The 23,839-nt window shown below is 42.2% G+C and overlaps 2 protein-coding genes and 1 long non-coding RNA gene across 8 annotated transcripts in view; 2 read left to right on the forward strand and 1 right to left on the reverse strand.

Annotated features, from left to right (window-relative positions):
• Positions 1 to 299: 299 nt before the first annotated feature.
• On the reverse strand, positions 300 to 5,153 carry LOC139556652 (uncharacterized). The gene is made up of 2 exons (XR_011671160.1): positions 4,741 to 5,153; positions 300 to 4,140 (listed from the first exon to the last, which is right to left on the reverse strand). It is a non-coding gene; the product is annotated as an uncharacterized lncRNA (long non-coding RNA).
• Positions 5,154 to 5,226: 73 nt separating this feature from the next.
• LOC139556651 (putative nuclease HARBI1) lies at positions 5,227 to 9,733 on the forward strand. 2 transcript variants are annotated; one of them, XM_071370863.1, is made up of 10 exons: positions 5,227 to 6,747; positions 6,835 to 7,011; positions 7,102 to 7,163; positions 7,246 to 7,332; positions 7,420 to 7,703; positions 7,783 to 7,818; positions 7,917 to 8,471; positions 8,541 to 8,656; positions 8,753 to 8,864; positions 8,959 to 9,733. In XM_071370863.1, the coding sequence occupies exons 7-10, from the start codon at positions 8,000 to 8,002 to the stop codon at positions 9,327 to 9,329; spliced, it is 1,071 nt and encodes a 356-aa protein (XP_071226964.1). In that variant the 5' UTR covers positions 5,227 to 6,747; positions 6,835 to 7,011; positions 7,102 to 7,163; positions 7,246 to 7,332; positions 7,420 to 7,703; positions 7,783 to 7,818; positions 7,917 to 7,999; the 3' UTR covers positions 9,330 to 9,733. The 2 variants fall into 2 exon arrangements, with proteins under 2 accessions (XP_071226964.1, XP_071226965.1); XM_071370864.1 differs by having other exon boundaries at positions 7,420 to 7,461; positions 7,530 to 7,703; positions 7,783 to 8,471.
• A 9,731-nt stretch (positions 9,734 to 19,464) lies between these two features.
• LOC139556654 (metabotropic glutamate receptor 1-like) overlaps positions 19,465 to 23,839 on the forward strand; it is a 73,724-nt gene continuing 69,349 nt past the window's right edge. For 2 of the 5 annotated variants that reach the window (XM_071370870.1, XM_071370869.1), the window contains exons 1-2: positions 19,465 to 19,804; positions 20,668 to 21,535. In XM_071370870.1, the coding sequence (XP_071226971.1) occupies positions 20,809 to 21,535 (727 nt within the window). In that variant the 5' untranslated portion in view covers positions 19,465 to 19,804; positions 20,668 to 20,808. Of the gene's footprint in view, positions 19,805 to 19,849; positions 20,368 to 20,667; positions 21,536 to 23,839 lie in introns of those variants that run through there. The other 3 variants (XM_071370868.1, XM_071370866.1, XM_071370867.1) reach the window with 3 other exon arrangements.

A 23,839-nucleotide genomic window follows, 5' to 3' on the forward strand; every position in this document is an offset into this window, starting at 1 on the left:
CCTGATCTCCCATCCAGGGACCAACCAGGATCAACCCTGCTTACCTTCAGAGGTAAGCCAGCAGTGGGATGCAGATTGGTATGCTGCTGGCAACAGTTACCTTGCCACAACGTCTTATGTGATCTCATTGGCCATGTTAATGACTGAACTAACATTTGTCTCCTGATTGAGCATCTTCATATGTGCTTTTAATGATCAAATAAATCACCTCAAACAGCTTGTCTGATTCACTGAAGCTTCATGGTGATGATAGAAAAACAACCATAAAAAATAAAAAGAATAAAAAGAGCACAAGGAAAATCATGAAGCCATTTTATTAAATGGCAACAGAATCACATGCATTGTTGGGGTATGTCCATTTGGGACTTTGTGTGACTTCTCTCCCTTTGTTTTAGTTTGTGTGTTGTGGTCCCTTTCTGGTCCAACCCACAGAGAGCAGACTGTCCTTCAGAGTCATTTCATGGAGGATGATTTCGGTAAATTGAAAATGGGTTTAAGAGTGCAAAATTCATTAAAGTGCTAGCATAACTCTTATGACAAAAATGGTGTGATATGGCAAACAACTTGCTCATCCCATGGCTATGAGTAGAAAAACAAGACAAACAGAAAATATGTATTTCTTTCTCTGTATGGTCAGTATCGCACAAAAAAGTACTAAATAAAACTGCAACTATTGCATGTTTCTCTCTCCAAGACAAACACGTTACCAAAATAGGAGCACGATTTAAACACCAAACCATGCGAGGCAAATTGTTAAATAGTACCTTCGATTGACACGGCAGGTAGCCTAGTGGTTAGAGCGTTAAACTAGTAACCGAAAGGTTGCATGCTCGAATCACCGAGCTGACAAGGTAAAAATCTGTCGTTCTGCCCCTGAACAAGGCTGCTAACCCACTGTTCCTAGGCCGTCCTTGAAAATAAGAATTTGTTCTTAACTGACTTGCCTAGTTAAATAAAAGGTACAAATTTACTGGAACTGTGTCAAGAAGGTCATACATTAAAGGATCTTATCCTTCAACCTCAATATAACACGGGACAGTCTTTTCCAATAAAAAAATTAATGTAACATCAAAACCTGAATTAAATTAGACAGTGTAGCTAACAGAGGTTAGGTACTGGTAAGGTTATGTGTTGCTCCTGGAGTTTCAAGACGGAGGAGGGATATGTCTCCGGCTGTGCACACGGACGGCAGTGGAACGGCCAACCAACTTGTGCTCAACTGTGTTGTAGTGGCACTTCCTCAGATGGTCAGACATACTGGAGACTTCGCCGAACCGCCACTCACTAATGGGGCTAAAGGCAGTGCTAAATCTCCACACCTGCCCGAACAGGTAAGAAAGCATTAGTAAGGCAGGAAAGTTCAATCCAGTCTAGTTAACATTTAAAGGGGTATAGGGTAAGGGAATCAACATCAGTGCTATTGTACATACAATAAGAAAGGCCTATATGGTGGCAGTGGCACTTTAAAATCCTAGACTGGGAATGTAAATCCTCAGATGAGGGTTGTAAATATAGTTAGATACAACGGGTGGGTCGAATCCTGATTGGTTAAAACCGCATTCCAGCCGGGGTCTATTCCACACGTTACCACCTGACTGCGCAATCCACTGTCTCATCAGCCCAGCCAGGCAATTTATAAACTTGATCTCCACTATAAAAAGCATCTAGACATTATCTCACATTTCTTTTAAACTAACATTTAGTTTAACAGCAGAGATTTGTAGAAATCTTGCTGGCTGTCTATCCTACATTTGCAACATTGTTTCAATGTTCAAATTCGATCTCCTGCTGTCGCATAGTAATGAATGTGTCGGAAGTCCGGGATGAGAGACAGGCAGGCAGCTTTTCTAGCCAGTCAAAATCATGAATCAGCATCATTTTTAATGGATATATACAGACATATCAATAAGAAACAGGTAAAACGAGACCAAGTGCAGCTAGTCTTTCCAGCTTCAGTTTCAAGTTATTGTGTAAGCTGTGTTGTTGGCTAGCTCCTCTGAACAACGCAAGAGCACATTTTTCTATGCCATTACAGTATCCATTGACTCAAATTGCAGTTTCTATGCCTTCCACTAGATGTCAACAGTCTTTAGAAATTGTTTCAGGCTTGTATTCTGAAAAATTAGGAAGTAAGAGCAGTCTGAATGAGTGGACCCTAAAGTGTCACAGAGCTTTTTCATGCGCAAGACCGAGAGAGTGCGTTTCTTGTTTACCTTTTAAATTGACGATGTTATTGTCCGGTTGAAATATGATCGATTATTTAGGCTAAAAACAACCTGAGGATTGAATATAAACATCGTTTGACATGTTTCTATGAACTTTACGGATACAATTTGGATTTTTTTGTCTTCCTGTTTTGACTGCGTTTGAGCCTGTGGATTACTGAAGAAAACGCGCGAACAAAACTGAGGTTTTTGGATATAAAGAGACTTTATCGGACAAAAGGAACATTTATTGAGTAAATGAATGTCTGCTGAGTGCAACCATATGAAAATCATCAAAGGTAAGGGATTCATTTTATCTCTATTTCTGACTTGTGTAACTGTTCTACTTGGCTGGTTACTGTTTGTAATGATTTGTCTAGTGGGCTATGTTCTCAAATAATCGTAAGGTATGCTTTTGCCGTAAAGCATTTTTTAAATCTGACACCGTGGTTGGATTCACAAGAAGTTAATCTTTAAACCTATGTAAAATATGTTTTGTTTTCTGAATTTTTATAATGAGTATTTCTGTATTTGAATTTGGCGCCCAGCAGTTTCACTGGCTGTTGAAGAGGTGGGACGCTAACGTCTCACGTACCCAAGAGAGGTTAAACAAATCCAGCTACATTGTTGTTATTCTGGCTACACTTTTTGACATGACTGTAAATTAGCTGTAGTTGGCTAGCTAGCAAGGGATAAGAACTTTGACAGCCAGTAAGGTAATGGGACATTTAGAATTAACAACTGGGTCGCGTCCATAGATACAGAACAAAAAGACTGAATGACTGGCTCGCGTCTCTGGCAACCGAATGGATAGAATGAACGACCAGCCGGCTTGGGCTGTGACCAGGATCCTCCTCAGCTGGACAGTAGCCCGGTGGAGTTGGTGCAGCTGATAAGCTGACTGTAGAACTCCTTCACATCCAAATCATCAGCCTGTTATGAAGCAGCAGCTCATCGTTCCAGTCAATGCTGTTGATGCATTGCTCTGTGCTGAGGACATCCAACGCTGCGGCAAGGCTCCGCGCCGTCTCCACCGTGTACAGCTTGCTATACCACTCCTCGTTCAAACCATTTATTCCATTATGAATTTTATCCTTCGCTAAGCTCAGTGGCGGTGACTGGGACGTCAATGTTGGTGGTGACTGTGTTGTCAATAGTGGTGGTGGTGACTGTGTCGTCAATAGTGGTGGTGGTGACTGTGTCGTCAATGGTGGTGGTGGTGACTGTGTCGTCAATGGTGGTGGTGGTGACTGTGTCGTCAATAGTGGTGGTGGTGACTGTCGTCAATAGTGGTGGTGGTGACTGTGTCGTCAATAGTGGTGGTGGTGACTGTGTCGTCAATAGTGGTGGTAGTGACTGTGTCGTCAATGGTAGTGATGACTGTTTCATCAAGGGTGGTGAATGCGTTGTCAACGCAGTGTCCTTCTCACTCGCGCTCTCTACGGCGAAAACAGGTGGCTTTCTCTCGACCATGGGTGCCATTGGGACCACCTTGAGGGACTTGACCAGCGTGTACTGGTCCTGCAGGGCCAGCGCCATGTCCAGCTGCTCTGTCTCCTCCACCCCCCAGCTCAAGCTCTCGTATGATGTGTAATCCAGGCAGCTGATAGCCCACCTGTTCCACTCCATGGTGCGCAGGCATCCGGGTCTGCACTAGAGTGTCAGGGAAGCCAAAACCCCTATTCAGGCAGGGCACTCTCTCCAGGGGACAAAGGAGGAGGTACTCGGGCCCTTCGTAGGAGTGGAAAATGTCCCCACAGACTAGGGGGCAGGTGACAGGAGACACCGGGTTCCGGCCTGGTGATGCACCTCTGACTCAGGCAGGTCACACAGTGGATATGTTGCTGCTCCATCTTTAAGAGGGCAGGGAGTGGAGTATTTAGAGTGTTGTAAGGTGGAGCTGGGAGTGGTGGTGGGACCGGGAGAGTCAGCATCTCTGTGAGGGAAAAAGAGAAAATACACAGGACCTAATTTTATAATTGATGCAGACAATACAATAAGTATTTAAATGGAATCATTAGCTTTTTTCTACACAAGTAAATTGGGTGAAAATGTACCAAAATGCAGCAATTCACTGTCAGAATACACTGTCAGAATCATGCAAGTAGCAACATTATATCAAATAATAATTTGGATAGGAAAGTGGTCTGTCTTGCTCAGTTCGATACGTAAGCTAAAGAGCGAGCTAGTTTAGCTATGTCGAGTCATTGTAACACCAAATAAAAAGCATAATAACTTGACTGGCCAACTGGATAGCTACTTAGCATAAGTTAGCCGCTAGTTCGCCAGATTTGTCAACAAAGGAAAACAAGCTGAAGCTAGCTAGCAAGTTAGCAAGATTCAGCTTGATCAACCCAAAGCGAACCTAACGAATGAAGGAAAACTATCTGAGGGACTGGTTTCATAGACTGGCCATGCTGATGTTGAGATTCATTGTAGACAACACCAAGCAAGAAGACCGTGTCGCAGTAACTATGTCCCATGAACAACTCAACAAGAAACGTATATTCTTGGTTAACGTCACCTACTACAGTACCGTGGAGTTGATGTGACCCGGTTGTTCAAACTCCACGACTATAGAAATATAGCTACTTTCCCGTTTATCATACAGTGTTACAGCTGGATATAAACTACTATTTTCTATACTCTTGTCTTTCAATCAACCTCCCTTTGCCTTGTGTGTCTGCTGTGGCGCCTTCTAAACTGATAGCAGGGACATATTCATCACCTTAATTTTGTTGCAAAACGTTTCTTAAACTGAAGCAAATGGAACGAAACAAGGAGGGACCTACTTGAATTTGTCCAATAGAAACTCTCATTTTAGGAACGTTTTGCAACTGTTTGTACTAATGATTACAGGTCGGCACTAGTTATCACAGCCACAAAGTCTATTTTCGTTTACATGAATGTTACGAAATAGCCAATTTTGACTGTGGTAACTAGTGGAAACCTCAAAGAGAGATGTGAGTTACAATTGGACAATGGTTGTCATGTGGGTCGCGGTTCTTTTTCCTTTTTCTTGACGTTTGGCCTGTGAAGTTTTCCTTCAACTATTTCACAGCGAAGTAGTCGTATGCCGTTTGTCCATAACACGTTTTGATATTAGCTAGGTAGGAATGCGATTCGTAATTAGCATCTTCAAATGAGGAACTTGTATCGTTTAGCTGGGACGCTAGTTGATATTGTCATCATGCAGCAGTAACGTAATGATAAAATCGTCAACATCCGATTCGGGAACAGGCATGGCTCATTGCAATGTAAGGGGCGGATCGATATTTACAGAATGGTTACTGGGAGGAAAATGGAGGAGGGTCATGCTTTTTCAATATCAGTCAAGGGGAGCGTTTAGTATTATTATAATTGTTTTTAAGTAGTCCAGGGGAGGGTAATGTAATTTGTAGTTGATGACATTTGAATATTTCTCTGTGTTTTAGAATGAGTTGCTTATTAGGCTATATATTCGTGTGCCCGATGCAGCTCCTCATCTCTGATTCTCCGCTGGGCAAGCAGCTGGGCAAGCAATATCAATATCAGTATAAGCTATTTATTGTGGTCTCAATCAAAATACTACGAAGTGCATGATCTGAGAAGCACAAAGCAAAGTTATATTTCTAAAATAGCTGCTGGGATTGTGTGAATAAAATTTGGCTGCATTACACACTGCAATGGATATTCCAACCCTGAACTCTCACCTGGGGCCTGTTGCACAAAAGTAGAATTAAGACATCCGGGATAAATGACTCAGCTGAGCTCAATGAAGCCAAAACATGTGCGTCCAGGCTTAATTGGTTGCACAAAGACCAAGCCAGGATGAGCAGACACGGATTCATTAAGCCAGGTGAAACCAATCCTGGATAGGTGCGCGCTCACGGCTCACTCAAATAGACCCCGCCACAGATCACAGATTAACTGATTTACCATGGCAACTAGAGCCGCGTACTTTTCCCCGTCGGAAGCACAAATCCTCATGGAGGCATACGAGGAGGTAAAAGATATAATTAAGAAGAAAGGCAACACCGCCACAGTGATAAAGCAAAGAGAAAAAGCGTGGCAAAGTATTGCAGACCGCCTGAATGCGTAAGTAGTGCACAATTACACACTCACCGCTCCGCTGAAACATCACAATTACAATTCAAATATTTAATTCACATCTCCAAAAATGCAGTTGTACTGTAATTATGAAACGGTTAAATTTTTAATTGAAATGCACTGCAGATATGAGTGAAATTGTGTAAAGTAACTCCATCACACTGTATAAAGCTATGATACATTTTTTGATATTTTTACTGAAAACAAGACAAAAATACCAAGTAATTTTTTGCAGTGTGACTCCATTAAATGTGTGTGTGTGTGTGTGTGTGTGTGTGTGTGTGTGTGTGTGTGTGTGTGTGTGTGTGTGTGTGTGTGTGTGTGTGTGTGTGTGTGTGTGTGTGTGTGTGTGTGTGTGTGTGTGTGTGTGTGTGTGTGTGTAGATTAAACATGAACGGGCCAAAACGGACATGGCAGCAGGTCAAAATCAAATACAAGAACATTCTGCAGAATGGTATGGTCCCTGACTAATATTTAACAAAGCACAAGCATATATTGTACCCAGAAGGTGCCTGCTCACACATTGTCTGTACTGTTTTAGCAGTGAAAAAGAATACCCACAGACAAGGCACGGGTGGTGGGTCACCAAAGGCTGACCTTACCCCAGCAGAGGACATGGCCTTGGAGCTAAATAAAGGCAGGCCCGTCTTAGAGGGGATCCCTGGGGGGAAAGAGACGAGCATAGGTTCCTCCCAAGATGCCACCCGCTTCATTCAAGGTATGTCCTTCCATCTCTACATGGGATACAACCACATTCATATTGAATCAATTTGGACTGTCTGACTTTGGTTTACCTATTGCCTTGCAGTGTCTGGCAGCACTGTGTTCCTGTTAGAGCCACCAGCACAAGCACCAGACGATGCTGATCCAGTGAGTACTCCATCAAAGGCATACTGTAGGCCTGGCATGTCTTGTCTACTAGCTTCAATATGAATCCGATTAAATGTGATAGGGTGAAGGCCCCAGTGCAGCAGCAACAGCACGTGATGGAGACGATGATGAGGAGGAGACCATCTCTCTGGATTCCAGAAGGCATGAGGTATCATGTTAAGACTGTGAAAGTACTATTTACTCTACAATGGTGAGGAGTCCTCATCAAAATCAAAAAATCTAATTTCTTTTACAGGACCCAGATGCTATACAGTGGGAAAACCAGCCTGGCAACATAGTGCGTATTAATAAAAGGACACCACATCCTGCCAAATTCCAGCTGCGCTAATTGTATTGTGTTCACAGAGCTCACAAGCTATCAGAAAGTTGTATGGCAACCACCTCCGGCGCCAAATAGAACTGGCAGACATAGACATTCAGTACAAGAAGAAAAAGATGGAAAATCTTGCACTGGAGTCCGAAATAAAAAAGAGGACAATTAGGAAACTGGACCTTGAAATAAAAAAACTTGAGAGGGAGGTGAGATATGCCTTCAATGTACACTGTATGCTAACTGTAACACAAATGTATTAATCATTATTTTTCTTTCCTCCCCCAGCTCCAAGAAGATGACACAGCTCAAAATAAAAATTAGGTATATTCTCGTAAAGTCAAGTGAGCCATGACATATGAGCTCTTATTGTGAGCACACAGGACGGTGGCATCTTTCTAAGGTTTTTTTTATTTTCCCAGCAATCAGTACAACCAAGTCATCGTTATAAGGCATCGCCCTCTTTTGCCCACCCCCCCAGCACCAGGTGTGGCCACTAGCCTATATGAAGGCCCAAAATTGTGTGTTCCTTTCTGCTCTGACAATGGCATGCCCATTCGTGCGAGATGTGGTGGATGAAGAAGCACTTGTGCTGAGGAGAGCCTTCAGGCGAGAAAGGGTCTTCAGGGACCGGTTGGACCCACTGGCCTTCCCTGATGACCATCTATATGAAAGATACAGGTTTTCTGCAGATGGCATCAGGTATCTATGCAGACTACTGGGTCCCAGGATTAAGCACCGCACTGCACGGAGCCATGCACTGAGTGTGGAGCAAATGGTTTGTGTGGCCTTGCGCTTTTTTGCTAGTGGAGCCTTCCTGTACTCAGTGGGGGATGCAGAACAGCTGAACAAGGCCACAATTTGCCGCACAATAAGGAGTGTGTGTCTGGCTATCAAAGCATTAGCAGATGTCTTCATCTCCTTCCCTGGCCACAGAAGACTCTGTGACATCAAAGAGGAGTTCTATAGGATTGCAGGTAAGAGGATCTACAAATTACAGGACAACTGTTAACACATAGTAGGATACTAATTACTTTGTGTGACAGGTTTCCCCAATGTCATTGGTGCAGTGGACTGCACACACATAAGGATAAAAGCCCCCTCAGGTGCCCATGAGGCCGATTTTGTGAATAGGAAATCCTTTCACAGCATTAATGTTCAGGTGAACATAACTTTTTGATATTGTCCATTGACGAACACTCTGCATTGCCAGTGATGTGCATTGATTGGTGTAATATTCCTCATCTTATGATTTCAGATGGTCTGCAATGCTGACTGTGTGATCAGCAATGTTGTGGCAAAATGGCCTGGCTCAGTCCATGACTCCAGAATCTTTCGGGCCTCTGAAATCTATCAGTGCCTATCACAAGGTAAGCCACACAACCCCTATTTATAACCATCATGGCTGTGTCAAGAATATCACTGTGTTTATGAGGTAGTAATGATGAGATTTTGTGTTGACAGGTGAATTCTCTGGTGTGTTGCTGGGAGACAGGGGGTATGGCTGCCAGCCTTTTCTCCTGACACCTTTCACAGACCCCCAGGAAGCACAGCAGGCCTACAACCATGCCCATGCCAGGACCAGGGCCAGAGTTGAAATGACCTTTGGCCTCCTGAAGGCACGCTTTCACTGCCTTCACAAATTAAGGGTCAGCCCTGTTAGGGCATGTGATATTACTGTGGCTTGTGCTGTCCTCCACAATGTGGCCTGCCTGAGGAAGGAGAGGGCCCCCAGAGTGCCACCAGCCATGGACTGGGACAATCCGGCAATCTTCCCTGATGACGACAGTGGTCGGCTGCTGAGGGACCAATATGTGTTGAATTATTTTAGTTAGTATGTGTGCTTTCAATTTTGGTTAAATATGTCCTGCGGTGGCAGAGGAATTTGGGTTTTTTTGGGTTCGTTTTTTGACGAATTTGGCCTCTTATGATGTTTGTGCGGTATACTGTATGTAATACAAGGCTGCAGGGAGGCTACTGCATCCATTCATTTGTCTGTTCAGTTGATGTGTATGGATTTGTCCTGCATTTATTTTAGTGTGCAGACATGCAGGGTGTGTTATATACAGACCTTTGAATGTGTATGTATCATTTTGTATAATATGCTTGGATTCTGTGCTTTCCATCTTGTAGAGTCACTGTGACTTCAGTTTCGAAAGGAGCTGATGGTTTACCTGCTTTGTTTTGTCCTTATTCAATAAAGGAACATAATGTTACACATTGTGTTTTTATATTCATATGGAATGTGTATTTGTTTATATGACAGAGTACTAGGGCCACACTGACGAAAAAGGATAAAGTCATAAATTTATGAGGCTGGTTCTTTCTGCAGAAAAGCTACATATTGTTTTTACAGTTTTGATACTTATGACAATGTGATACTTAATATTCTGGCACATCAGCATGTCTTTGTTTATGAAACCATACTGAAGTACAATTTCACGAAATGCCCCACATCTGTCATTTTAACAACTGTCCTCCTTTAAAACAACTGGTTACAATATTATGACTTGTGTTTTTTTCCCCTCTGTGGCCCTAATATTCTATCATTTTATATATAGCCTTATAGTCTATGGGAAACTGTAAATTATCTAATGATAGCAACATCATCTAAAAATCATTTTTTATCCAAAATCATTGAAATTAATGATCACAAACGTTTAAATAATAACAGTGGGTCTAGTTATATGTGATAACAATGTATAGTGAGCAGTGAAATAACTATTGGTTTCCATTTGTGGTGACTGCTGACTGACATTAGGGATGAGATTAAATAGATCCTGGAATTTAGCCTGGTCTGGAGCAGGCTAGCTCCACAGAATAAATCTCCATGGTAATTTATACCATAACATATCCTCCTGCCCCCTATCCATCTTTAGTGCAACCGGATTACGGATCAATTGAGCCAGGATCACCAAGATATCCTGGCTTAATCCCTTATCCTAGTTTTGTGCAACAGGCCCCTGCTCTGCTCTTGCTGATCATAAACATGTTGTGTGCTGCTTAACCAATGGCTGTGCTTTGTAGTGCAGTTCAGGAAGAGAATCAAAGTTTTTTTCCAATAATTATTTTTGATTAGGCCTAGTGCAATAAATTAAATATATTGTGTGCGGACTAACCTATAGCCTATGTTCTGTGTAGTTTGAGAAGGGGAGCGCGAAGATGAGACGGAGGACCAGAGGTCAACTTTGATAGCTTGCTACTACTATAATTGATTTAGTTAAAAACAATATGGTTCTTGTCCATGATGTATTAATCAACGTTATTGATGGCTTTTTGTTGGAGCCTATTTCTTCCTATTTAAGAAATAAGAGGTAGCTCTACCTGTTTGACAGACGAAATTAGGCTATAGGCTATAGGCTGCTATATCCATAGATTTTGTCGGTCAATTCCTCCATGTCAATGAAGGGCTGTTAAATGAAAACCAATACTTGAGTTGAGGGGGTATGAGATGGTATGCCATAGGCCTACCTTTTAGTAAAGAAAATTACAAAAAGCACATGCCTACCCATTGTTAGTTTAAGATTCTGAAGAAAATAAAACGGATCCGATAATATAAAGTGATCTATAACAGCGCTTTGGTCCACGCCGCTTTATGCTAGAAACAAACTGAAAAATACCAGGCAAATACTCGGATGCATATGGGAATATCATTGTTTCATTTCTTTGTCATTCAGAGGCTGACTTTGCTTGGGAAGTAATCTAATTATGTTACTATCAATTGATTAAGATATTCACTTTCTGTACAATACAAACAACGCAGACAGCTTTTAGGGAAACACTTGACCTCTCGCTGGATTAAACCACGGATGAAGAGTAGGCAGCAGTTGAAGCTTAAATTGTTATGTGTCGGTAGGCCTACTCTGTCTGGGGTGGAAATGTAGTCCTAATTTTTCAAAGAACCATGCTCAGATCCCTAATGACGTCTCAGATTAAATGATTTGCAAACAGGGACAGTTTCGTTTGCAAACAAGACACACGGATTTGGCATTGGAGAAATAGGATGAGACGAACACATAGGGCTATCTCTCGGGCCATTCTTAGCCTGTCATTTTGGTAATTTGTCTGGATTTAAAAAAATATTCCGCTAATTTCTAAAATTACGTAGAATTGCATGACATTTTTATGAAATGCAATTTTTTCTTGGACCTGCAAATACGATTGTAGAGTCATGTAATGCATTTACTATAAAATAAGGTCCCGCAGCCCTGTGCGATATCAAAATTCCTGCTTTAATATCTAATGCTTACTGGACGAAGAACAGTTTCTAAAACTGCATATCAAAGGCTCTGGTCTGTCCAAGTAGTGAGGTTAAATGGTAGACATGTTCTCTGATATCCACTTAGTTTTAATTATAATTTTGGGTATAGGGGAGGTCACTTGTTTTTTTTCAGGGAGGGTTTAGGTAAAATGTATATTACTGAAGGGAGGGCCATCTATTTTCACTTCAGAGAGGTCCGAATTTCCCCATATAACCTATTGTAAATAACGTTGGAAGAGGCGCAGCGAGAGGCCAAACTCAACCAAAAATATGTCTTCTCCAGCAGGTGGGGTTGTTTCGTTTCTTTCGCTCACCTAACAAGGAGTTTTTGTATGAAGGTCAATAAGAGTGTCGAAATGTGGTCATTTTTTTAATGTAATGGCTTATTTACTATTTATTTCGAATAGAAGTTGTGTAATGCTTTACTTGCTGCGAGTTTACTGATATAAGTAGGACACGTGACATCCCGGCAACTTTGTGAAAATACATTTTATATCAGTTGCCTCGAGATGGCTATGCATATTTCATGACATGAAGCTAATAACATAACATCTCTCCATTGAATTCAGGCGGTTGATGTCAACAACTATCATCGAATATTCCAAAATGTATTAAAATAATGAGATGTAACTTATCCACCAATCTAAATAAAGGATTTTTTTTATAAATAGGGTTTAGAAAAAAGAAAGGTTAGCCCTAAACCTATGAATGCAGTCTTTAGAATGAACGTTAGCTAGGTAGCTCTAGCCAATTCAGCAAAGCCAGCACCACAATCGCAGACCTTCAAAGTCAAATCTCTGTACAGAAGTTGACCTAGCTATTGTGGGTACTTTAAACTCCTGGATGTCACCCTAGACTCCTACAATTTTAAAGCTAAAACCCAGACAGATCTATAGCTGTGAAGTATGTTGTCTCCAGATGGGCAGATATCAAGCAGACCAGGGAATATTTTCACTGATGGCCTGCTACATCGGCACAAAAGATACAATACCACCCAGCACCGTCTTCAAACGGTCGGCCCAAAGTTGTTTGACACAGCTTACCCTGATGAATTTTTCCACTACGTATCAGAAAATGGGAATATGGACAAAAAGATTTTAAAGGGTGGTATAAGATTTATTTTTGCTTTGCTGTGAAGGACCTTCCGCTTGTGCTGATTCTCAAAGGAAAGACAGATCTGCTTGACTCTGATATTATCAATGAAGCTTACAGAGACAGTCATATTGTTCTGTATCTACCTGCCACCTGACTTTCCCCCTTTCCAGCAGCCACTAACCATGGAGTCCTTTAGGCCCTTCAAGACACTTTTCCAGTAATGCATTTCACATTATATGGTTTTTGTCCATAGGCACATGGTTGCCACAGTGTTGAAGCAGACGTATGACGCTTTTGAGACTGAGAGGACTGTAAAGGATGGGTTCAGGAGGACAGGTATCTTTCAATTTGACCCACATGTCATGGCTGGGTCAATGTGGTGTGGGGGGGGAAGAGATGAGGCCTGAGGTCAGTGCTACTGGACCCTGTGATGACGGGCCAACGGAAGAACAACCCGAACTTGTGTGTCCGAGACCATGACAAGAAGGCAGTAAAGCAAGTTCTCTTTCTTAAGTTCCCTAAAAACTGATGCTTAATTTACGCCAAAACATAAATAATGATTTTAATGTCATGGCTGTATCAGTACATGTTTTTGATCTATTGATTTACAGGAGGAATCTGATGTCAAACTGGTGCTGCCTTGGTCATCCCTGGCAGTTTCTATGCCATCGGAGTCTGTTGTGAAGCGAGAGGAGATATTTGAAGTAGTGCTTAAAAAACAAGAGGAAATTAAGGAGGAGGAGTTGAATGTTGTGTCAAAGATATCCTCAGTAGACCTTCATGTCACGGACTCCAGTGAGGTAAGGAGACAGAACTGCACAACATTTTTTAAATAATGCCAATAATCAATACTGGATGATCATTATCAAGTAAAGCCTATCGACTGGGAGGGCAAAGGGGCAGGTGCTCGGGCACAGGTAGATCGCTATCTGCACGTGCCTGGTTTACCGTGTGGTCTAAATAAAGTCATGTTGGATCATTGATTGAAGTAGACCTATTCAATGAAATGACATTTTCTAAATCTCAATTCACTGGAAAATCTACATGACGTGTGATGAGGTATCCTCTTTAGTGCACTATAAATTCTCCATAATAGTTTGGAGGGGCCATCAATCTCATTGCAGAAAAAAATAACAAGTGTTACATTGATGGATGGGTGTAGACTCGCCTGTTCAAAGCCAGTTCCAACTGTCACTAATGACGTCAGGCCAAACATGAAGGATGGTCCTCGAGGCTGAACATGGAGGACTGTCCTCTCAAAAAAGGTGAACGATTTATTGATAGGCCTTCACTGCACACCAGCACATAAAACGGCAACATAGCCTATGACTCGTTTTGAGATCAGACCATTTGTCGCAAGTCGGGTCTAGATAGTGACATCAATTATTTAGAGGGATAAAACAATAGCCTTTTCAGGCCACAGAAAAAGAAGGCAAGGCAAGAAGACGACATAACTTCACAGTTTCCTTCACTTGATGTAGGCAGTCTAAGCTATTTTCCTTGGACATTTGCCCCTATGTTGCAGAGGCCGCATGTAAGCTATAATAGGGTAATTTTCAGGGGGACCGTTCTTAATAATAGGAGCTGTATCTGGACTATGTCATCCTTTAACCTCAAAGGAACTCAAAACCAAAAACACTGAGGTCCCCCCCAAGCACCTACTCCACGACGCCTCCCTCCCTATCCCTCAAAATGTCGCTGTTAGTCTGGATCAATATCAGCTCTTATGACCCTAGGGCAGCCGCGGTGGCAGTGTCATAGTGTCTAGTCTCCATAAAAGTTTGTTTGTGTTGTGGAGCGCAGGGCGGACCTGACTCATAACTCAAACATATCAAGCACAGAGAAGCCCCGGGATACGGGTGACCGGGTCGCATCTGTCTGGGGTCTGCGTGGGATGCTCCCGTGGGTTGTAGACTCACTCATCGGCATCTTCATTGGCGACCGAGAACCACATTTTTTCACTGTAGGCTAAAAATTTAAGTAGCCTATTAAAAGTTAGCCTAGTTTGTAAACTTGGTTGAGGCAAAACATAGACCCAGAGTACTTTTTCATAATGAATAGCAAGCCTGAAACTATCTGACTGTAGCCTATTTGATGATTAGGAGTTTTTCTTTATCAGTAAAAATGTGTACATTTTCATGACATTTATTATTTAGGCTAAACACCTGTCAAATTGTGAGACCTATGATGACTTTGTGTCAGTTTCTGTGTGTGTAGGCCAAAGGCTGGTTGAAGCTATTTTGATTTGATTAGGATCCCCATTAGTCAACGCCAATGGCGACAGCTAGTTTTACTGGGATCCGACACAACGAAAAATACATTACAGACTAAGTAATTTACAATTTATATCCATTTAAAAACATTAACATGTAGTATGCGTGTGTCTCCATCTATCAGTTGCACATAGTGTAGCCATGTCAGTACATACTTTACACACATCAAGTAGGTCACATGGGATGGGGGTGAGGCGTTTTGCCATGAGGTGTTGCTTTATTTGTTTTTTGATAGCAGGTTTGCTGTTCACTTGCGCAATATGAGATGGAAGGGAGTTCCATGCAATCATGACTGTGTAATACTGTTTCCTTGAATTTGTTCAGGACCTGTGGACTGTGAAAAGACCCCTGGTGGCATGTCTGGTGTGGTAAGGGTGTGTGTCAGTGCTGTGTAATGAGTTATCTATGCAAAGAATTTGGTAAGTCCAACACATTCATGTTTCTTATAAAAACAAGAAGTGATGCAGTCAGTCTCTCTTAGCCAAGAGAGTGGCATGCATAGTATTGATATAACCACAAGAGGGCGAAATTGTGTCATAAGCAAGTCTGCTCTCAGACGTTTAGAACATTATTTGTCGAACACTAGAGGGCAGTCTGTTGCTTTCAAAAAGAAGTATATTGAAGTAGCTGTTGTTGGCGCTGAAATTGTCCATTTCACATGAGGTCATGGATAAAAGGGATCCAGCTTTTGCCAAATTAACATCAAACCTTAACCTAATTCTCCTAACCTGCTATATTAATTATTCTAACTTTCTGCTCAAATTCTCCTAACCTGCTACTAAGAGTCAAATCTGGCCATGACCAATTCATGATGCCTGAAACTAATTTGAATCTGTGGATAAGAGTAGGGGTTTTGTGCCTTGACTTTCTCCTCATTTTGTTGTGTTACAGCCTGAATTTAAAATGGATGAAATTGAGATTTGTTTGTCACTGGCCTACACACAATAGCCCATAATGTGGATTATGTTTTTAGATTTGTTTTACAAATTAATTTAAAATAAGAAGTGGAAATGTCTTGAGTCAATAAGTATTCAACCCCTTTGTTATGGCAAGCCTATATCAGTTCAGGAGTAGAAATGTGCTTAACGAGTCAGATAATAAGTTGCATGGACTCACTCTGTGTGCAATAATAGTGTTTAACATGATTTTTGAATGACTACCTCATCTCTGTACCCTACACATACAATTATATGTAAGGTCCCTCAGTCGACCAGTGAATTTCAAACACAGATTCAACGAGAAAGACCAGGGAGGTTTTCCAATGCGTTGCAAAGAAGGGCACCTATTGGTAGATGGGTAAAAAAAAATGCAGACATTGAGTATTCCTTTTGAGAATGATGAAGTTATTAATTACACTTTGGATGGTGTTTCAATAAACCCAGTGACTACAAAGATACAGGCGTCCTTCCTAACTTTGTTGTCAGAGAGGACGGAAACCGCTTAGGGATTTCAGTTGAATGGCTGTGATAGGAAAAAACTGAGGATGGATCAGCAACATTGTAGTTAATCCACAATACTAACCTCATTGACACAGTGAAGAGAAGGAAGAAGGGACATAATACAAATATTCCAAAACATGCATCCTGTTTGCAACAAGGCACTAAAGTATAACAAAAAAAATGTAGCAAAGCAATTAACTTTTTGTCCTGTTTGGAGCAAATTCAATACAACACATTACTGAGTACCACTCTCCATATTTTCAAGCATAGTGGTGGCTGCATCATGTTATGGGTATGCTTGTAATCGGGGAGTTTTTCAGGATAACAAATAAAAAAATGGAGCTAAGCAGAGGCAAATTCCTAGAGGAAAATCTGGTTCAATCTGCTTTCCACCAGACACTGGGAGATTAATTCCCCTTTCAGCAGGACAATAACCTTAAACACAAGGCCAAATATGCACTGGAATTGCTTACCAAGAAGACAATTAATGTTCCAGAGTATAGTTTTGATTTAAAACTGCTTGAAAATCTATTGCAAGACCTGAAAATGGTTGTCTAGCAATGATCAACAACCAACTTGACAGAGCTTGAATAATTTTAAAAAAGAATAATGGGAAAATATTGTACAATCCAGGTGTGGAAAGCTCTTAGAGATTTACCCAGAAAGACTCAAAGCTGTAATCGCTGCCAGAGGTGATTCTAACATGTATTGACCAAGGGGTGTGAATACTTATGTAAATGAGATACATTGAAAGTCACTGAGCTCTTCAGTAAGGCCATTCTACTGCCAATTTTTGTCTATGCAGATTGCATGGCAGATACACCTGTCAGCAACGGGTGTGGCTGAAATAGCCGAATCCACTCATTTGAAGGGGTGTCCACATACTTTGGTATATATAGTGTATTTCTGTATTTCATTTTCAATACATTTTCAAAAATGTCTAAAAACATGTTTTCACTTTGTTATTGTGGGGTAGTGTGTGCAGATTTGTGAGAGAAAAAATATATTTAATCCATTTTGAATTCAGGCTGTAACACAAAAACATGTGGAATAGGTAAAGGGGCACTGTATTTTCCCATCAAACAAAATGAATTCAAGACCATGTCAATTGATTTCTGATTGAGGGGTGTTATACTAGGCCCACATTGCTCTGTGGTTCATCTAAAGTGACTCATGCTGTCTCGACTGTTAGGCTAACGGGATATGGTTGAGGGGGACAGTCACTGTGTGCAGTGGTGTAAAGTACTTACGAAAAATACTTTAAAGTACTACTTAATTCGTTTTTGGGGGGTATCTGTACTTTACTTTACTATTTATATTTTTGACTACTTTAACTTCACTACATTCATTAATTATATGATGTACTTTTTATTCCATACATTTTCCCTGACACCCAAAAGTACTCGTTACATTATGAATGCTTAGCAGGACAGACATTGGTTCAATTCGCACACTTATCAAGAGAACATCCCTCGTCATCCCTACTGCCTCTCATCTGGTGGACTCACTAAACACAAATGCTTTGTTTTTAAATTATGTCTGAGTGTTGGAGCTTTACCCTGGCTATCCATAAATTTAAAAAAAAAAAAAAAAAAAATTGTGCCGTCTGGTTTGCTTAATATAATGAATTTTAAATGATAAATGTACTTTTACTTTTAATACTTAAGTATATTTTAGCAACTACATTTACTTTTGATACTTAAGTATATTTAAAATCAAATACTTTTAGACTTTTACTCAAGTAGTATTTTACTGGGTGACTTTTACTTGAGTCATTTTCTATTAATAAAGGTATCTTTACTTTTACTCAAGTATGAAAATGTTGTACTTTTCCCACCACTGACTGCGTGATAGTGACTTATAACGTTATTTTTGTGCGTTTTCTGATGGTTCTGTCTGGTCTATGGTCACGCTTCTCATGGCCCTCGGGTACCATCTTCTATAGCCTCCAATCTCTTAAATCCCGTTGACTCTTCTCAGCAGGCTATCAAAGAAGTAGGATACATATAGGATAACACCGCATGACATCCGTTTCTAATAAGCGACGGTGTGTGTGTGTGTGTGTGTGTGTAATGGTGTACGTGTGAGTGTGAGAGAGATTTGTTCATCTCGATTCTATCTATCTATCACTCTCTCAGACACACACACACACACACACATAATTACGCTTGCTCTCCATGTTCACACTCCACAGGGCGCGTGTCAGGAAGATATGTCCTAGTGCGCTCGCCGGTTGTTTACTTATTAAACGCCTGCTGCTGCTGGCTCCCGGCGTGCCCACGCAACGCAGCCCTCTCTAGCCTTGTGGGCTCCTTTTTCGTTTTTCTTGTTTTTCCTAACGCTGTTTGATATATGTCGCCCAAACCCATTTCTTTTTGAAGAGAATATGGCACAGAGAATATAGCACAGAAATGACCCAAAGCACCTCTCCACGATTTGGAAGACTGACACTGTTGACCTTCGGCAATTAACTCAATTTACATCTTCTACGTTAGGCTTACATGTAAGGTCTTCAACTATAGGTTTTTCTACCATTGAGGTGCTTCGTTAAAAGATCACTATTTGGATTTAAGTCAGACAGGTCAGTCGGCATATCTGGCATCCATCCGAATTTAGAGGTCAGATATTGGATCAGAAGACCATGGGGTAGACAGATCTATAGACAGATTAGCTAGGGTAGACCAGGACTAGTACAATGTTGGACTCTCATTCCTTAATAAGAAAAGTAACATTTGATTGATGATTCCTCCATTATCTGGTCAACCATTGACAAAATAAATCAATGTATTCTCACACTGAGTGTTGTTGCTGTGAGACGGTCCAGTTGAGGCATGGGGTAATGGACCGGGTCACAATTCTGTAGACAAACACCATCTATATCAGCTGTCTAAGCGGCTTGTGCACTGCTTAACTCTCCAATGCGGCACCACTCAGGTTCAGGCTGATTAACCCTCGCATGAAGAATGACACGACTAAGAATAAGTTACCTGTAGTGGGGTTTTAAACGCCTACACTTTTGCGCTATTAAGACTGTAGCTTTTATGACCCGGATTTTGAAATGTGGTAACAAAAGGGCAGAGAGAGAAATGAGAAGAAGACGAGGAGGGGTGGGGGTTCTCGTGATCTCGCTGGAGGAGAGAAAAAAAAACGTCCGCTCGAGCGATACAAACTCAACTATCACAGCCAAGGACCACGCGGCACAGAAGACGGAGCATGGCACGCGATATGTCTCGCAGATTCAGGTACGTCAGAAGTTCTTCCCCGAATTCATTTGAGAGAAGAGATGTGAACGCTAGAGCATGTGTCGGTTTTGATATGCTCGTGACACGGATTACCTTGTAATCATCCTTTTTCGAAAATGGCATTTTATTGAATGTTTTGATTCAGGCCACTGAGGGGTGTGAGCGATGAATTTGAATAGTTGAGGGTGGAAAATATTGCATGCTGCGCATTGGATCTTACAGAGCATGACAAGATACAATGTCTTGGAAATTCGATTTATGCTCAATTATAATTCCACGAGACTCTGTGCAACGTTGTTCAAAGCTCCATGTCATCAGACTGGGTATCAAGGATTTGTTCAGTCGTGTCTAATGAAAGGAATATACTTTGCCATTGATTGGTTTAGGAACTCAATGAGATCCTTTCACGACCGTGGAAATATCAGCACATAGCTCCAGTACCCTACATAGCTTATCAGTAGCACCTACCTGTACGAAGGCGTTTCCTCAGTAATCCGCTGAGTTAGTGAGCTCTCCAGGGTGCTGAAATGGGTTTCTCGGCAGCTCGGGTTTCTCAATGGACGGTGGGAGCGATGCCATTATTTCATTTAAGATAACATAATTGCCCCTTGTGGGATTAATGATAGTATATATAGTTTGCAAAGGGGCAAGGTATTAGCCTTATTTCTAGAAGGAATGGTGTGTTGGCTAATAGGCTATGAACCTCATTAATCCAAGAATATCCTCCTGTTCATTGTGAGGGCCACCATTATTTTCAAACCCATGTAATGTAGAGACTACATGTTAACTGAAACGTTGCATATCTGTTGCTGCCTTCACAATCTTGCTTGATATTTTATGACTATGTTTTGATCTCTCTCTAGGTGTGTTTGGATGTGCTCAGGGCGCTGTGTTCCCCAATCATGGTCATTGGGTTAAACGTGGATATACTGAAAGACAGCCAACGTTCCTGCTCAACTGCCAGGAACAGATAGTATGCCCTCGTAGCTGGCGCCGCTCACGTGATGCGGGATATGGCAAGCGTAACGATGGCTTTCCTCATGCTCCTGTGTCTCCCGACACTATTCTTTGATGTACTCGTGCTGTCCCACAAAAGCAGCATCTTTGAGCGATCGGCGGTCCCGCGGGCCACTCCCCGCTCCGTGGCCCGGATGGATGGAGACGTGATAATCGGGGCCCTCTTCTCCGTCCACCACCAGCCGTCAGCCGAAAAAGTGGCCGACCGAAAGTGCGGGGATGTCCGTGAGCAGTATGGGATCCAGCGGGTGGAGGCCATGTTCCACACCCTGGACCGGATCAACGCCGACCCTTTCCTGCTCCCCAACATCAGCCTGGGCTGTGAGATCCGGGACTCCTGCTGGCACTCCTCTGTGGCCCTGGAGCAGAGCATCGAGTTCATCCGGGATTCCCTCATCTCCATCCGGGACGACAAGGACGGCTCCAAGTGGTGCATCGACGGGACGCCATCTAACCAGCCCCCGCCCTCCAAGAAGCCCATCGCTGGGGTGATCGGGCCGGGCTCAAGCTCCGTGGCTATCCAGGTGCAGAACCTACTGCAGCTCTTCAACATCCCCCAGATTGCTTATTCCGCGACCAGTATCGACCTGAGTGACAAGACGCTCTTTAAGTACTTCCTGCGGGTCGTGCCCTCTGACACGCTCCAGGCCAGGGCCATGCTGGACATAGTCAAGCGTTACAACTGGACCTATGTGTCTGCGGTGCACACAGAGGGTGAGTCACTCACTCAACTCACTCAAAACATGGGTTCAACTTCTAGGATAGGATTAGACCAAGTAGGCATAGTCGAACTAGCACAGATTTGGAGAGGTTTTGCACATGCTGTCAAATTGATTTTGTCTTGTCTCTGTTTGGGTTTGAGGTTGAAAAATCTGGGATTATGATAAATAGGCCTAGCTATTTATATGGTGGTGGATTGTGAGCGTGGTTTGTGAACAGTTAAGCACTTGCTCCTAACGTTGTGTCCTCCCTGTGTGTGCTTCTGTGTGCATTGCGTTGAAGGGAAACTGTAAAACTGGAATTCCCTCTCTCCAGACAAACCTATACATCCTGTGCAATGTAACTATCCATACACACACCCCAGGTAAAGTATGGGGTTGTGACCTATATTGGATGTATGTCACAACAGTCTGCTCTTCCGCCTTTTATCACATCCACACTCCAGCAACGCATCCGATCTCTCAAGCCACAATTCAGTCGTATTGTTGTCAGTGTTCTCTGACTGAAAATGTATTTTGGTGTTTATTTGGATCTATTTATATTAGAGACAATTAGATTGGACACTAGATAACCAGTCAGCACTGCTCTCTCTCTCTCTCTCTCTCTCTCTCTCTCTCTCTCTCTCTCTCTCTCTCTCTCTCTCTCTCTCTCTCTCTCTCTCTCTCTCTCTCTCTCTCTCTCTCTCTCTCTCTCTCTCTCTCTCTCTCTCTCTCTCTCTCTCTCTCTCTCTCTCTCTCTCTCTCTCTCTCTCTCTCTCTCTCTCTCTCTCTCTCTCTCTCTCTCTCTCTCTCTCTCTCTCTCTCTCTCTCTCTCTCTCTCTCTCTCTCTCTCTCTCTCTCTCTCTCTCTCTCTCTCTCTGTCTCCCAGGATGTTTAATTTGATGCTAATTCTATTCCATTAGAAAATAACAGGCGGGCTCCATCATCTTCATTATTTGCATTTCTAAGCATGGTCTCAATTAATCAACCAGCCTATCCATATTTAACAGGGGCACTAATGGACTGTTTCCCCCCCTGCATTTGCTGTTCTTGTGCTGTGCGGCGTACTATCAGGCTGGGGTTACAGGTAATGTATCTCTATGCGAGGAATCATATAAATAGAATCCGTCTGGTCCGCCCATTTACATAACACTTGAAAGAAATGTCTGCTCTAGTAATTCTAATTCTATGGGTGTAATCAATACCTCCAAACGTCTCCCCCTGTTATGGATATCGATAGAAAATTATTTCTATTCAGATGTAGAGGAATTACTGTGTTGAGTGTGTTTCCATCATATTTAACCCATGGTTGTGAGGGATTTCTAAGCACCTCTGGCAATGCCCCTCAACGCTGGAAATACCAGCACATCGCAATAGCAGCCCACATTAGCTTCTCAGCAGCACCTGTCTGAATGCGTTATCGGTGGAGTTTGTCAGTGCGCTGTCCATGGTGCTGAAATGGTTCATACACCAGTAGCACTCCACAACGCAGACACACACCGCTTAAGCTTGAATCACAGACAACTCTTTCACCAGTTTTACCACAACTGTAATTGGGAGAGGATAACATTAAATGTGAAGATGGCTAAATTGTAGTTACATGTAAATCTCTGCCATTAGCCATTAGCCGAGACTCTTCAGCCTAAATCTCAGTGAAATGTAACCAATGGAGTGATCAGGTAATGATTGAAAGGCAGAGTGCATCTCTGCTCTGTAGTGGCCACTGATGAGCTCTGGGAGTTGTTAGAGGGATATGTGATAGACAGGCCCTAAAGGGAGGGTTGAACTCTGGATCACCTTGAAAAGGCAGAGCCTAGAAACCAGTAGGGGAATCACAAAAGTTCAGGGGTCACGGTCAGGTTGAAGGGCATGCAGGCAGAGCCAGGAGAGAGTGGAGGTGAAGTGCCATGAGGCACAGCTAGGGGGTGCTAGGGATCTGACCTTCACCATGCCTGCTAGGTATAATATTGAGTGTATGGTAAGGTAAATCGTATTTTGTGCACTTTGAGGAATGGTTGTTGTTGTGAGAATTGTGGGGGCTGTGAGTTAAAAAATGTAGTGAATTTGTTAATTGATATGAAAAATATGACTAAAATGTCTCTTGCTAGACTGAAATATTTAAATTGAAATCCTTTGAATTGAAGGGGTTTAGAATTGATCAACCATAAAACGAATTCACCTGTTCAGATAGCTTTAAACAGCAGTCACAATGACAGACAGCACCTCCCCCTCCCCAAACAGCAGCCATCTCTCTCCACCACCTAAGACAAGTAAAAATGCAGCATGTTGCCCATAGCAACAGCTAAGGATCTGCGATTGC

This window comes from Salvelinus alpinus, chromosome 27 (assembly GCF_045679555.1).
Source record: "Salvelinus alpinus chromosome 27, SLU_Salpinus.1, whole genome shotgun sequence".
Lineage (NCBI taxonomy): Eukaryota > Metazoa > Chordata > Actinopteri > Salmoniformes > Salmonidae > Salvelinus > Salvelinus alpinus.

What these genes read in the sequence shown, in the direction of transcription:
- LOC139556651 (XM_071370863.1), top strand. Translation starts at nt 8,000, where the DNA reads ATGAAGGCCCAAAATTGTGTGTTCCTTTCTGCTCTGACAATGGCATGC. An exon ending in GGAGTTCTATAGGATTGCAG is followed by an intron (nt 8,472 to 8,540) that starts GTAAGAGGATCT and finishes TTTGTGTGACAG; the next exon opens with GTTTCCCCAATGTCATTGGT. An exon ending in CTATCAGTGCCTATCACAAG is followed by an intron (nt 8,865 to 8,958) that starts GTAAGCCACACA and finishes TTGTGTTGACAG; the next exon opens with GTGAATTCTCTGGTGTGTTG.